This window comes from Microdochium trichocladiopsis (assembly GCF_020744255.1).
Source record: "Microdochium trichocladiopsis strain MPI-CAGE-CH-0230 chromosome Unknown B0I36scaffold_1, whole genome shotgun sequence".
NCBI classification, from domain to species: Eukaryota; Fungi; Ascomycota; class Sordariomycetes; order Xylariales; family Microdochiaceae; genus Microdochium; species Microdochium trichocladiopsis.
Window position 1 is genome coordinate 3,620,113 of NW_025763544.1, and position 14,223 is coordinate 3,634,335.

The 14,223-nt window shown below is 59.0% G+C and overlaps 7 protein-coding genes across 7 annotated transcripts; 4 read left to right on the forward strand and 3 right to left on the reverse strand.

Moving 5' to 3' along the window:
• Positions 1–202: 202 nt before the first annotated feature.
• Positions 203–1,069, forward strand: B0I36DRAFT_232611 (putative UDP-galactose 4-epimerase; the record flags this gene model as incomplete). Its single annotated transcript, XM_046149155.1, has 1 exon — positions 203–1,069. One exon carries the CDS (start codon positions 203–205, stop codon positions 1,067–1,069), a length of 867 nt encoding a protein of 288 aa, XP_046018783.1.
• Positions 1,070–1,537: 468 nt separating this feature from the next.
• Positions 1,538–2,559, reverse strand: B0I36DRAFT_14657 (uncharacterized protein). The gene is made up of 3 exons (XM_046148451.1): positions 2,238–2,559; positions 2,083–2,151; positions 1,538–1,964 (listed from the first exon to the last, which is right to left on the reverse strand). Exons 1-3 carry the CDS (start codon positions 2,395–2,397, stop codon positions 1,645–1,647), a joined length of 549 nt encoding a protein of 182 aa, XP_046018784.1. The 5' UTR covers positions 2,398–2,559; the 3' UTR covers positions 1,538–1,644.
• Positions 2,560–3,874: 1,315 nt separating this feature from the next.
• On the forward strand, positions 3,875–6,259 carry B0I36DRAFT_427105 (uncharacterized protein). Its single transcript, XM_046162415.1, has 2 exons — positions 3,875–4,464; positions 4,553–6,259. Exons 1-2 carry the CDS (start codon positions 4,285–4,287, stop codon positions 6,152–6,154), a joined length of 1,782 nt encoding a protein of 593 aa, XP_046018785.1. The 5' UTR covers positions 3,875–4,284; the 3' UTR covers positions 6,155–6,259.
• A 926-nt stretch (positions 6,260–7,185) lies between these two features.
• On the reverse strand, positions 7,186–7,800 carry B0I36DRAFT_357999 (NUDIX domain-containing protein; the record flags this gene model as incomplete). The annotated part of the gene is made up of 2 exons (XM_046157887.1): positions 7,186–7,613; positions 7,743–7,800. The coding sequence occupies 2 exons, from the start codon at positions 7,798–7,800 to the stop codon at positions 7,186–7,188; spliced, it is 486 nt and encodes a 161-aa protein (XP_046018786.1).
• Positions 7,801–8,839: 1,039 nt separating this feature from the next.
• B0I36DRAFT_14742 (uncharacterized protein) lies at positions 8,840–9,720 on the forward strand. Its single transcript, XM_046148469.1, has 2 exons — positions 8,840–8,915; positions 9,121–9,720. Exon 2 carries the CDS (start codon positions 9,183–9,185, stop codon positions 9,588–9,590), a length of 408 nt encoding a protein of 135 aa, XP_046018787.1. The 5' UTR covers positions 8,840–8,915; positions 9,121–9,182; the 3' UTR covers positions 9,591–9,720.
• On the forward strand, positions 9,550–12,176 carry B0I36DRAFT_311352 (arginine-tRNA-protein transferase). Its single transcript, XM_046152362.1, has 3 exons — positions 9,550–9,913; positions 10,547–10,615; positions 10,826–12,176. The coding sequence occupies exons 1-3, from the start codon at positions 9,850–9,852 to the stop codon at positions 12,082–12,084; spliced, it is 1,392 nt and encodes a 463-aa protein (XP_046018788.1). The 5' UTR covers positions 9,550–9,849; the 3' UTR covers positions 12,085–12,176.
• B0I36DRAFT_311354 (Alpha/Beta hydrolase protein) lies at positions 12,177–13,549 on the reverse strand. Its single transcript, XM_046152363.1, has one exon. It carries the CDS (start codon positions 13,453–13,455, stop codon positions 12,250–12,252), a length of 1,206 nt encoding a protein of 401 aa, XP_046018789.1. The 5' UTR covers positions 13,456–13,549; the 3' UTR covers positions 12,177–12,249.
• Between the last annotated feature and the right edge of the window lie 674 nt (positions 13,550–14,223).

Consider the following 14,223-nt stretch of genomic DNA (forward strand, 5'->3'; position numbering starts at 1 on the left):
GACGGGCTCGTATATATGCGCTTTTCGCAGAGTTCAAGTCCTCGGTGCCCTTGATGTGGCCTCTCTCTCCCAGTCCACGTTTCTGGGAGCCCTTGGACGCAGCTTACCTCCACGATCACGACCAGCACGAGCGACCGCAAGAGTCGTGGCAGCTTTCACGACAACAACCAGGACAGCAAGGACAGACTCGTCACCAAGCACCATGAAGATTGCCATCACCGGCGCCCGCGGCAGCGTGGGCCGCGAGGTTGTCCGCGTCTGCGCCGAGGCCGGCCACGACACGATCCATATCAACCGGTCGCCCGAGGAGCCAGACGGCACCCCGCGCAGCGAGGTGCGCACGGCCGACGTGGCCGGCGACTACGACGCCTTCGTCAGGGCCCTGAAGGGCTGCGACGCCCTCATCCACCTGGCCGCGCTGCCGGACCCGGTGGGCAAGGCCGATCACGTGGTCTTCAGCAACAACGTCCTCGCGGCCTTCAACGGCTTCCGCGCCGCCGCAGAGGTGGGCATCACGCGCGTGTGCTACGCCAGCTCCGTCAACGCCATCGGCCTCGCCTTTGCCACCCAGCCCCTCAAGTTCCCCTACTTCCCCATCGAGGAGGAATCTTACCCGTGCAACCCGACCGACTCGTACGCGCTGTCCAAGCAGGAGGCCGAGGTCGCGGCCAAGGCATTTGTCAACTGGTTCCCGGGGATGCGCATCGCGTGCATGCGCATCCACAACGTCGGGGCCCGCAAGGACGTTGCAGAAGAGCACGCCAAGGACTGGGAGGGCACCGCGGTCAAGGAGCTCTGGGGCTGGGTCAACCCGACGGCAACGGCCCGGGCGTGCCTCATGTCCGTCTGGGACGACGAGTCGGTGGCCAAGGGCGAGAAGTGGGCGGGCTGCGAGATCTTCAACATTGTCGCCCCGACGACCACGCAGGACGACAAGTCGAGCGAGCAGCTTGCAAAGAAGTACTACCCGGATGCCGAGCTCAGAGGGGATTTCAAGGGGCACCGCGGTTTCTGGGCCACCGACAAGGCCAGGAAGTTGCTGGGGTGGACGCACCATGAGAAGGAGTAGAATGTCGTCTCTTCACTAGGCATAGATGGCGAGCTCACAGTGATGGGAGTTCGAAATTGGCAAAAATCACAAACCTTGCCAATAGTGAGGGCCTGGTCAAGCGAGACTATGAGTTGTGATGTTGTCCTACCTATTATAGTGAAGACCTAACACAGTCGGCTCAATAATTCTGCCCATGGTAATCGAAGTATTCATGGCAGTCTCCACTCTTGCGGCTACCTTGGAGTGTCATAGTTTTGTTGCTATAGGTTTTCGATGCGAGCTGCCCGCGACCAAGACGACATGTACTTGGACGACTAGTCTACACTTGATCAATTGTCAGACATCTCCTTGGAAATGCGAGGCTCCAAACCATCGATGACTCTGGTTACTGCGCCGTTTTCGCGAGATTGTGGGCATTTCACAATATTCTGCCCACAACCCGCCGCTGTACCTGCTTGGAAGCCGCATCTGCTGCAATTCCTAAGCGTACACGTGATGACATATTTCGCCGGTGCGTATCTTGGGCGGCGCATGAGCATGCTGCAGACAGCAATTTCCCCCCAACGGATTATGAGCGAGTCGTTATCCTGCACTCATAGGATGATCTCGCCCATGTTCTCTCCCTCAAACCCGAGAGAGGCGAGCTTCTTGAGCCGTCCCTTCTCGCGGGCCTTCTCGGCCGCTTTCCTCTCCTTGGCGAGCTTCTGCACCGTCTTGAACTCGCCCTTCTCGAAGCCGGCGGGGATGTCGTCGTCCTTGTCGAGGTCAATCTCGCCCAGCAGCAGCACGTTCTCGCCGCGCACAAGGTAGATGCCGTGTGTCTCGTCGGCGTAATATCCTCTGGGCTGGGGGTCGTCGGGCTCCGAGGTGTGCGCAAAGACGCGCTCGACGGTCGACTGGAGGACAAGGTTTGCTGCAAGACGGAACAGAGGTTGAGACAAGTCAGCTAGCTGGGCCTGGCTGGGGGTGGTGGGTGGCAGCAGCGAGAGTGGTGCAAGAAGATGGGTGTCAAAGACCCAGGGGGGACCTACCGAACTGATCCCAGCTTCGTAATATGCCAGTCAACTTGCGGCCGTCGCGGAGGATGACGAGGAGCTTCTCTGGAAGGGATGTACGCGCGTCAGAATTCGTGGTGATTATATGATGACGAGGTGGAATGGCGCGGCCAGGAGTCAGGGAGACTTGCTGTCAGTCAGGTCGAGCAGCTGGGCGGCAGTCGTAAACATCTGGGGAGGCAGCTGCTGCGGTTGAGGCGGCGGCGCGGCGCGGCCAAGGACATGTGGCATGGGACCTCCTCCGGCAGGCGGCGGAGGGCCGTCGTGATGGTGGGATTGCTGGTTGTCCATCGCGGGGCTATATCATTTGGCTGGTGGTTTGTGCTTGATGGGGGACGGCGGCGGCGGGCGTGGCAAGTCTGCGCCAATCCATGTGGCAGCAGCAGCGAGGTGTCGAGGAGCCTAGCTAGCACAGCGCCGAATGATGTGACGAGGCAAATGGATGATGGCCCGACACAGACAGCGCGCCGTGGTGGGCTGGCGGGCTCAACCACGATGGTCTGGAATCGGAGTGGGTCCGCAGGCGGCCTGGAGGTCTGCACTTTCCGCCCGCCATGTTTTTTCCTTTGCTCAATTCTGCTCTTCAGGCGGGAGGCATGCATGTGATCACCACTACGAACTCATTGTTCATAAAACACAAAAACCTGGTTGGTAGGTTTCATCATGGCGCATATTGAGAGCGAAAACCCCGCTACGACACTCCTGATTTCTGCTCGACATCTCCAGCTGGTAATGAATGCGACAGCTCAAGAGGTGCTGGTGGATTATGTAAGCCCACACCTCAGGCCTGGGAACTTTCGAGGTTGCAGCCACGCAGCCATGGGCCAGTCTGTCGGATGCACAATTCTGGACGTGTTTAGCAAGCCCACTCTTCCTGACCTGTCGCTTTCCTCTGGCCCTTGACAACCTACTGACGTTTCGATCTGATATCACTTTGGCGGAACCACCCACCCGGATTGAAGGAGCAGCTTGGCCGAGACTGAGGCAGTCTCGCGGCAGCAGACAGCGACCGCCCTTGGACGTTTCCAGGTGTCATTTCACCGCAGCACCGCCGGGCGTTGTGCTCTCGCACACGGGGCAAAGAGCGGGCTGCTGTCGTTTATCTTGGTGCTGGCTTGGATATTGTTCGAGCTCATGGCGAATTTTGTCACACAAATGAAGCGACAGAGGATCCCAGGCGGTCGGCCTTTTAGGGACTGTTCATTATAAGGCTGAGAGGAAGGCGACGATAATACGGCACGGCACGGAAGTGGTGATGGCCGACAAGTGCGTGCTGCGGATCCCGGAGCCGGAGTGGGGAGGTCGCCTGGCCACTCCGGCAGCGTTCCGGGACTTGACGAAGGCTTGCTTGCGAAGGCCACTCGAGCAGGACTCGTCACACTGCGCGGGCGCCCTCGACGCGTCCGGTAAAGTGCTTGCCCGATGTGACGATGGGAATGCCACGGTGACGGCGAATGGCACCAGGCACGCACGCAAATGTGACTGCTCTGCCGTGACGACGCACCCCTGTCGAGTCTGCGGCTCTGAGAGCTTCACACCCTGGTCCTCACACCTTGCAGCCAGATCCAGGGGCTGCCACCCTCCCAAACAAGCCAGCGGCCACCCAAGACAGGACGGGCCTCGCTGACGACATGCTGCTGCCCGTCGGAGCGAGCCGAGCCAGTGCAGTGCCAATCTCTCAGCTCAGCCTCGAGGGGCCACGCCCACGACTCGAGGCCGTGGAGCCCACCGTCCCTAGCTCCGGACGACGTCGTCCCGGGGGCGGACCCCGGCCCTCCAAGACTGAGGCGGCCGCAACCTAGCAGGCATACTGGAAACACTTCAATCATGCCATGTCCACACCGGACGGCTGGGTGCCATCTTTCCTCCTCCTCCTCCTCCACTGCGCGCAAGACCTGTTGACGGCTCCCTACCAGCGTCGCCTACTTTGTTTCTGTTTACTTCTCTTCACAATCCCGCCGAGTCGTCCCTGGAGGATGCTCGACGTTTTATTGTACTAATTGGCTTTTCTTTCTATTCGTCGCTCGCTTACCACCATTCTATTCTTCACGCCGCTTCACGAACAAACGGTCGTCGCTTTCTACTTTGACTGTCCCTACTTGGACTCAAGCGGCTGGTGTCTCACGCGGGCTCCGCAACCCTCGGCGGCGGTCAGCAGGACAAGGAAGGGCAGGCCTGATGATTCTGGATTATGTTGGCAACAGCGGTATCGCGGTTGAGCGGAGAGGTCTTGCCAGTTCAGCACCGTACATTGTTAAGCACTCGATCAATACCACGGCCGTAACAGGGCTCAAGATGGCCGGGAGCGTCCGCGCAGACGCCGGTTCTGCCACAACAGCACTTCCAGCGGCGGCAGCAGTATGTACTCACACAATCTGTTTCCTTCCAGAGCTGGTCTTGCTTGACCTGGGTGTACTTATAACTAACCCTTACGTTCCTCACGTAGCCGGCACTGAGCGACGAACTGAGTGCCTGCACCTCCATGTCGATGACGACCGCACTCATTATATTACTGGCATCCATCGTTGGGACAGCACTCATCTCATCGACGGCCACATGGGTGTTCTTCCGGCGCCGCTACGCCAGGTATCTGCCGGGAAAGAAGCAGAAGAGAGAAAAGGAGGGAGAACCACCGACTACTCCCGGCTCGCCCCATTGGGAGACCTGGGCTCGCGGCACACCAAAGGAACCCAACGTACCCGACGGGCAGCCCTCAGCGCCTGCTCAACTAGAACTGGCTGTCCAGATCACAGCGGCTCCGCAGTCAGGAAGCGAGACGGATGTCTCGCAATCCTCCCGCCCAGAGTCGGGTGCGCTTCCGCTGCGCAGGCGACCCGAGTATGCCAGTGGGCTGTCGAGCACTTTCATGTTCCCTCGGCGCGAGACCGGGGTCACAGTGACAATCATGAGCGACGCCATTACAAAGAAGAAGAGCGAGCGGAGGAGAAAACTCCAGCGCCGGGAATCACCTGAGATGACGACAACGACCGCCACGATGACCAAGACGAAGACGACGACAGATCCTGCTCCAGAGGAGGCTTCAGAGGCTCCAGAGGCTCCGGCAACTGCTCCGCAGACTCCGGGCATGCCGTCACCCGCCGCCACAGAGAACGCCCTAGATATTGGTTCCACGGAAAGATTGGTTCTCATGCCCGACGAACCGCAGCAGCCCGCCCGCACACGACCGTCACAATCCCGACGAGCACAGAGAGGGAGGGACCGTGCCGCCTCGGGCTCTGCCAGCTCCAGTCAACCTCCTCCTCAGGCGAAATCGGCCATCGAGGCCCTGCGGGAGCGCCTGCAAGCTTCCCACGCCGCGGCCGCTGCTGCCGCTGCTGCGACCACAAGCTCCGAGAGCCGTACGGAACCGCCAGTTTCGATCAGTCGGGCGCCCAGCATTCCAAAGCGGTCATCCATGCGTGCGAGCACCGTCCCGCCGCCAGCAAAGGAAGCAACTGCTAGGACAGCGTCACCTGACGACGAACCCTCCGGGTTCCCTGAGAATAGCATCCACATTCGCAGCCGGCAACAGCCCTTTGCGTCCCTCATCCAGCCACAGCCACAGCCTCGACAGCCGCCGCCAGTCTTACAACGGCCCCAGCAGCGGGAACAGTCGCAAGATCCAGAAAGGCCAGTGACTCGCGACAATGACGAAGATGAGCCCCAACGTCGGCCATCCACCTCTGACACCATGCGCAGCCTGGAGCGGACGGGCTCCAAGCGGACGCCGCGACGTGCTCGCAAGGGCACGCTGGTCATGTTCCCCAAGATCCAAGACGGACCGCCCGCGTCTATCGCGGCGGGACTCTCCATCTCTCTTCCGAGCGGTGGGGTGGGAAAGACGGATCCCACAGCGCCGCAGTCCCTTGAACCATCCGAGCAGCAGCAGGAGCAGGAGCAACAGCAGCAACAACAACAACAACAAGAAGGACAAGAACAAGAACAAGAAGGCCTTGACCAGCGTGGCAGGCAAGACGACGGCCGCGAGGACGCCGTACTGCCTCCACGCAGGTCTTACGGCCCCAACTGGCCGTTCAAGCCAGCGTAGCATAGCATGGGTAGATAGCACAGCGTAATTTCGTGTAATCTCTAAATAATGATGATGACGAAGTTTTTTCTCTTTATACCACAATAAACAAGATCACAGCCGCGTGTTCTTTCTTTTTCGTTTGCCATCTCGGAGATCCCGTGAGCTCATGGGGAAAAAGCCCTTTGGGGTGACTGCGCTGCTAGAGTTTGCGTATTGTAAGATTGCCGTCGTCAAGTTTATAGCTGGCGAAACAGCCTTCTGTCTGCACATCTATTCCAATACGTGAACGTTGTTCCCAGTGCCGCACGTAGTCGTGCTGCTGCAAGTGAGACAAAAGCATCAAGCCTTCTTCTTCCCCGTACGGCAAACCAGGTTGCTACGAATCCTCGCCATTGCAGTGGCTGTTTGCGTACGTAGTGAGCGGTTTGACTTGCTGGTTCACACAAATAGCTGCCAAGGCCGCTCGCGCTTGCAGTGCGATCATGGCTTCAGCATAGCCTTTTGACATTCTTGCACAGTCGATTTCACCAGTGTGTGATTCATGAGAGACAACTCCATGGATGATGCTGTGACCTTTCATCCATCTCGTGTGCTGAAGCAGACTTGCCTGCGCTCGGCCCCTTTGACACTAGATTTCAGTGCAAGCGCACCGATGAGGGTTCGAGGCGCAAGCGCTCGTGTCTTTTTTTGTTTGCGTAGCGATCTAGTCGTAAATGCAATCAAGAAACTACAATTCGGCCATTTGGTGCCAAATAATTCACTTTTCCTGGTGGCCAGAGAGTCATTCCTGCATCTGCATGGTATGGCTACGGCGATGGGCCAGTGACTGCGGTTGGTCTGGGTGGCCGAGCCAGATAGGAACTGCAGGAGCGTCGTAGTGTAAAAGTGTAGGGGTGGTGTTGCCCAGGACGCCAATAACTCCATACCCAAGCCCAGTCTATACAATCCCTTTTTAAAATGCGATGCAGATACGGGCACGTCTGCCTTGACTCCAGGAGCATACTTGAGTCTGTTGAACTCGGTCGCACCTTCATTTTTGGGGGGACCTCTCAAGCATGATTCATGCCCGAACGATTCAAGGCTTCCAGCAGCTCCGGCCGATGCGCCAGAGCCTCTTGGGCCTCTGTGAATGTGAACCATTGCCGCTGCCTCTTGTGCTTCTCGGGCCAGTCCTCCTCTTCTGTGAGCACTGTCACCTGGTAGAAGCGGTACAGCGACTTTGGTGATTCTTTCGAGAGCTTCTTCGGGGGCCGGTTGTCGAGGATGTCGCCAAGGTCGTAATCGATGGTGATTGTGATTCCTGCCTCTTCCCAGGCCTCGCGAGTCGCCGCCTGCATACAGTCTTCATCTGATTCCCAACCGCCCTTGGGCAGCACCCAGCCTTTCCTGCGCGTGGATTGTATGAGCAGAACATAGTATTTGTCCGCCGACAGAGGGACCACACCCGCGACAAGCCGTTCGCCGTTCGAGTTGTAGCCTGGCGTTATGACAGGAGGTCAGTTTGCCACTCGAGCAGTCGGGACAAGCGACGGCGGAACAAGCAGGAGGGAGGCAAGCTACTGGCACAGCCAGGATGCCGTTGGATTTGTGGGAGTAGCCCACTTACGCTGCTTGGCACGCCCAGTCCGGGACTCCATCGACCGACCATTTGATCCTGATGCCATGGTAAGGGGTGGTTTGACGTTGACGAGCGGAGGTACCAGTGGTGAGGCAGAAAGGGTTCGAGACGCCAGGTTTCCAGGGTAAGACGGGAGTGGTCTCGTCTTGGATGGCAGCTCGACGGGGAGTGTGCAGATGGGTTGAAGTCGGCAATTGAGCACTGCGATGGCGTCGAGAACAGAATGCTGTTACCGGCCTTGTAAAGGTGGGAAGGAATGGGATTCTACCGACTAGTAGAGAACAGCATGGTCGTAGAAAGGTAGACTAGGGGATTGCTACGATTATTCGAACCAAAGCTGCGTGGCGGACGGACGGCTCGACGGTGGTTCCTGACCGCGGGACCTGGTGGTAGGTGGTAGTTTCTAGGTGATCCGAGTCTTGTATAAAGTTGGATAGAGGGGCGCACGTGCAGACACGACAGCTAGAGCACCGCTGACGTGACAGAGGCTCCCGAGGAGGCCGACGAGTTGGGGGACGAGGGAGAAAGATGAGGGCAGCGACACAAGCCTTCACCGCGTCGGCCCGGCAGAGTGAGAGCTGGCGAGCAAGAGGAGAGAAAGGCAGGGCAGAGGGGACGCCTCTCGCGGCGAGAGCTGGTGGAGGGGACGGAGGGCGGAACGATGGATGAGGGCATGAGGTGGATCGCAAGGGCACGGAAGCTTAGCGCAGGTCCAGAGGGCCGGCTTAATTTTTTGGCCTGCCCTGCCTGGCCAAGCAAAGCCAGGCGGTGCAAGTGGTGCTATGCTGGGGTGGGCCGCTGCAGCTCCTGCAGCAGCACTTGCAGCTCTCGCAGTCGAATTGCAGGGCAGGGCAAAGCAGGGCGCACACCACGCGGGCGACTCGACTCGAGCCGGCAGGGGCGGGGGGGCCACCACCGTATCGTATCCATGGATGGATGTCTCGAGGGTGTGACGAGTGCGTGCGTGCGTGCCTCGAGGTACCAGAGTCAGGTCCCACAACTCCTGGGGCGGCATTACTTCTGAGCAGTTCCAGGAGGGGGGGCAGATTCTCTGTCGATATCTTTTTCTCGGGCACTCGGACGGTCTTGTGTCTGCCGTGGCACAAACATCTGGCCCCCTCTACCCGACTTCCTGCCGCGTCCAAGAAGTGATGTGCTTAAGTAAGGTTGTCTCCAGTTGTCTTTGAGCATGTCCCAGACCTGTGGGCACTGAGACAGCGCCGCCTGCCCTGGCCGTGTCTGCTGCTGCAGAAAGGTCTGGCAGCCGTTGGACATGCCACTGGCACCTAACCAACAGGCCCTTCACTCACCCAGCCAGACATGACGCTGACAGGAGTTGCACACGTGCGCATCAACACGCCCCCAGGCCTGGGCCTGAGGCTACGACATGGGCAGTGGCGGCATCGCTGAGTTGCCATCGCCGATGCAATGGCTGTTGTCGCTAGACTGCCACTGCATCAAGCGCGTCAAGGAGAACAAGACACGGCCAGCCCCCCACGCCGGCCCATGCACAGGATGGGGGGGAATAGAGGGAGATGCGGTCCCGAGAATGGCACGGCCGGGGAATGCGAAAATCTGCATCTCCAACCCCCCTTTCAGCCTACAAGCCATTTTATGAGTAACAGATTGGACCCCGAATCTGCTGGCTGGCGATCGCCTCGCAGCCCCGCCAAATGCTGCCCCTCTGCTCCGATTGCCGGCGGGCCAGCCAGAGGGCGCCCTCAACATGCGGCTCTACGCTTAAAACCTCGCCCGACTTCTGGAACCCCACCACTGGCGTCTTTGCAACAGCCAGAGACTCTCTCTCTGCCTCCCGACTTCAGCATTGCCCCTTGAGCTAGTCGCCTGATCGCGTGCTCCCGTGGCCTCCCAGCACGACTTGAAAGCGCCCCCAGACACTCGTTCTTGTCCAGAGAACCCTAGGCACCGCTTCCAAACAAACCTCCACCGCCAGCCAAGGCACGCCCGGCGACAAAGCAAGGCCACGATCGGCCCCTTCTCCCCGCGGACGGAACAGCTTCCCGCGGAGCTGCTGGACCAAAACAGCTGGGGCTCCGTGTTACACCGTCGCTGCACGCCGCAAGGCTCTCTCGTCATGGACTCGCCCGGCACCACGCACACGACCCCTGGCGCTGCGCTGTCCTACATCACCCCCATTGGTAGGTTCGCCCTCTAGCTGTCCGCTCGCCCCCATCAAGTCTTCTTTCCGTCCCAGCTCTGTCTCAATTCGCTTTCCCCAGTCTTTGCCTACCCGCCGTCCTGGGCCAACCATTCCCACCCCGTGCAGCAATGGCTGTCTCTTGTTGGCTGGTCAGCGCGACGCGGGCCTTGGCTGACGGCGTCTCACTACCGCCATGTGCTTCCCCATACTCCGCTCGGCTCTACCCGTACGCCATCGTGACTTGTACGGGCCTGACATTGCTCCTTCGATGACCCTGACCAGCCTACCTACTCGCGTCATGTCTTTCCCACGGGCTTTTGGGCGCGGTAGTCTGCATGTCCTCTGCATCAGGCCTACAGCTCGTCTGATGTCCTGTATGGTCGCACAAAACCCAGCCAGCAGGTCATCGTGCTTGTGCCCCCCATGTGTAGTTACATCATGAGGGCCCTCAACAGACGTCGCCGATGCCACTGGACAATGACGGTTTTGTCAGGTGAAGTGTATGTTGCCTCTGTCAGTGTCATGTGTCGAGCCCTATTTGTTGTGACTCAGCTTGCCATGCCTCGAATGATGCGAAGAGCACATGCTCCTCTGTGTAGCTGAAACGCTCCCAAACTAACACAAGGAATAGGCTACAGGCGATCAACGCATTGCGGATACTGCAAGGACAGCAATCGTCCCGATAAGCCAATTCAGATATGTGAGTCGCGATCTTGGCCAGCCTTGCTGCGCGGTTGTCGATCTTGTGAACATTCAGAAAGCCGTCGTGGTGACCTTCAATTCCGCGCAGGCAAATCTTGGAACCCCACACTCCAGGACGTGCTCCATCAGACTGATGGCAGAATACCTGCCCGTCGATCATGCTCCTCTGGAAGATGCAGCAGCAACTGACAGGTCTGGTCGACTTCAGCTCACTCATATTACATCCGGGCACGGTCCCTTGAACCTCACTTATACCAAACTCTGGTAGACCGGTGCTGGAGACGGTCCGGCAATCTGCTGTATCGCCCGAATCAGAAGGACTGCTGCTGCCCGCACTATACAATACGGCTAGATGCAAACGAGTTCAGGCCTTCACGGGACCACCGACAGGCACTGAACCGTTTCAACAAGCATGTACTGGGCGAGAGCTATCTGGCTGACCTGGCCCGCCTCCACCCCAGGTCTCGAGAGGAGGCGAGGCGGCGGGCAACTGAATTTGATCTGCTCGAGAGACTGCACGAGAGCGAGACTTCCCTCACAAAGCAGCCTCCAAGACCTGCCCACTCTCTCACGGTGACGCTGGAGACAAACGAATTTACCGAGGAGAAGTATGAATGCTATGAGAACTACCAGAGGTTAGTACACCATGACAAGCCCGACGATATCAGTCGTGATGGGTTCAAGCGCTTTTTGTGCGACTCGCCACTGCAGACGAGATCGATGAAGTCCCCAACAGGCCAAGAGAGCCCTCTCGGCTCGTATCACCAATGCTACCGCCTCGACGGCAAGCTCGTGGCGGTCGGTGTGCTTGATCTTCTCCCCTCGTGTGTTAGCGGCGTCTATTTTTTCTATCATGATTCCATATCGAAGTGGGCACCGGGCAAGCTGAGCGCGCTGCGAGAGATTGGCCTTGCCCAGGAAAACGGGTACCGGTATTGGTATCCTGGCTACTACATCCACACGTGTCCCAAGATGAAGTACAAAAGAGACTTCAAGCCGCAGACGATACTTGACCCAGAGAGTCTCTCGTGGGTTCCATTCGACGATGAATTCACACGGCATTTCGACGAGCAGGGATATCTCGACTTGTCGAGGCAGCATGAGTCAGCGGACAACTCGGAGTCAGGAATATTGTCTGGGGACGATGGGGCCAGTCAGCCACGCCTGCAGCCTCAGTCCGAGGACGATTTGCCTGAGTTTGACGACGCGTTATTCCGGAGTGATATGCCGGGGTTGACCCCGCTGGCGATGCTGGACATGGAAGTCCTAGACAACCTCATTGTGCAAACCAAGTTCGGCAACCTGGCAGCGGTGGACTTGTTCCGTTGGCAGGACGAGGACATCACCACCACTGGGAGCGAGGCAGGAGAGGACATGACGAGCCCGAAGGTACTGGTTGCAGAGATGGTGGCGATGCTGGGCGAGGATCTGGCTGGGCATGTTTGTCTAGATCTGACCAAGTCATGATTGGTACTGTACTGTAATCCATCCTAGGAGGGAGGTATAGTCATACCAAACACATATCATCTTGGGGAAATTCCGAACCCCTTTATTCTTTGTTTCTGGGTATGAAGCAGAACTAAGCACTATTTGCCCTGCGTGTCTTCTGTCTTAGTCGACCCACAACCACATTTACGCCGTTGCCGCGCCCGCAAGTTTCTTGCTAACAAACCCATCGATCCCCTCGGCAACCTCGGTAGGCATCTCCAGTGGACACCAGTGTCCACAGTCGAGCACCAGCGAGTCAAAATCCGGCAGCATCCCCTTGTCCAGCGGGGTTCCGATCATCTCGGGCCGACAGACGGCGTCCTTGGTGCACGCGATGTAGAACGCGGGCACGTTGACGACGAACCTGTCCGGGGTGAGTTCCTGGATCTCGTCGAGGCGCTGCGTGTCGGCGTGGAACACGCGGTAGTAGTTGACGGGGCCGTCGAACCCGTCGCGCTGGAGGCGCTGCACGAAGCGGTCTCGCACCTCGGCGTTCTGCGCGTAGGGCTTGACGGCCGAGAGGTCTGACGACGAGTCGTCGTCGGTGCTGAGGAGGAACTTCTCGATCGCGCCGGGGACGCAGAAAATGTCCCTCATGCTGTTGTCCCCCTTCAGGTGGGAGCCCAGGTACACCCTGTCGGCGTGCTCTCTCAGGATCTTGGGTCCGCGCTCGGAGGCGAGGAACTCTTGGTACGCCATGATCGGGTACCCAAAGATCTGCTCCATCATCTTGTTGACCTTGGCGAGGTCGAAGGGGTTCTCCGGGTCGGGCAGCATGTAGGCCACGTTGAGCATGACGAGGGCGAGCACGCGCTCCGGGTGCCAGAGATACAGCCGCTGGGCGACGGCCGAGCCCCAGTCGTGGCCGATGGAGACGACCTTGCCGACAGCCTCGGCGTCGAGGATGTCGACGAGGTCGGCGGCAATGTGCTTGAACCGGTATGCCGAAGGGTCGGTGGGCTTCGAGGTCCCCGCGTAGCCGAGCATGTCCGGGACGATGAGGCGGTAGCCCTTGGGTGCGAGCTGGGCGACCACAGCATCCCACATGTAGGCCTCGTCGGGGAAGCCGTGGACCAGGAGCAGGGTGGGCTGGGAGGGGTTGACGGTGGACGGGTCCGAGGTGTAGTACGTGTAGGTCATGCCGCGCGAGTTCTCGGCGATGGTCTTCTTGGTGAGGGACTCCATGGCGGGCGAGCAGGTGCTATCGTGCGGCTGAGATATCAAAGGGTGTGTTTGCGAGGATGCTTGAGGGTCTGGATTGCAAGTGTGGGCACAGTCGAGGTGCGGGCACAAAGGGTTATATGGCGTCCACTGAACAATTGCCGTGGGACCATTGTCACGAGTGGGCATGACATGCACCGCCGAAAGTGCCGGGTGGATCGGGCTTGGAAACTCCCCGCACAGGCGGAACCTCGGCGTGTCAGCTGCGCCGCGCTGGAGCCCGTAGGTGATCTGATCCTTGCTTGCGATAGGCAGAGCCTGTGTCTTCTACCTAATTACACGATTAAGCGAGTGCGAGACAGGAAGCGTACATGCTGAGGACATCAACAAGAACTCAATTGACGTGGATTCCCAAGGCAATTGGCCTGTTCGCATCCACGGGCCACTCGGGGCCAACGATAAGCTGACCGCAGGGTCCAGAGTCCTGGACGGTGCATGGCCAAAGCTGCTGAGTGGCGGCGACAGCTTCGACCGGCCGGGGCTTGGTGGGGTCCCGAGATGTTACCCCACCCGGCGCCGGCCACTTCGGTGCCGTCTAAGGTATGTAGCCTACCTACTCTCACAAGCGTGATACCCGCTGCCCTGGATCCGAACGTCGACGTTCGCCGCAGCCCGTCACGACCTGCAGATGTCTTGAAGACGCCGCGGCGACGGCTGACATGCCTGAATATTGCTCTCAAATTACCTGAGCTGGCAGGCAGTGTCGGTGGCCCAAGAAACCGCCATAGTCAAGGCGCGGTCGCCCCGGACTGGGTCACATCCTTCAGCTCCGAGGACCGGCAGTCCTCTCTGATGACTCCGTCCTAGAACATCCACGGCAGTGGTCGAATTGATTTGGTGCTGCAACGGGACTGCGAGAGCTGCACGCTGCAAGGCAAGGGCAAGGCTGCACTTGCC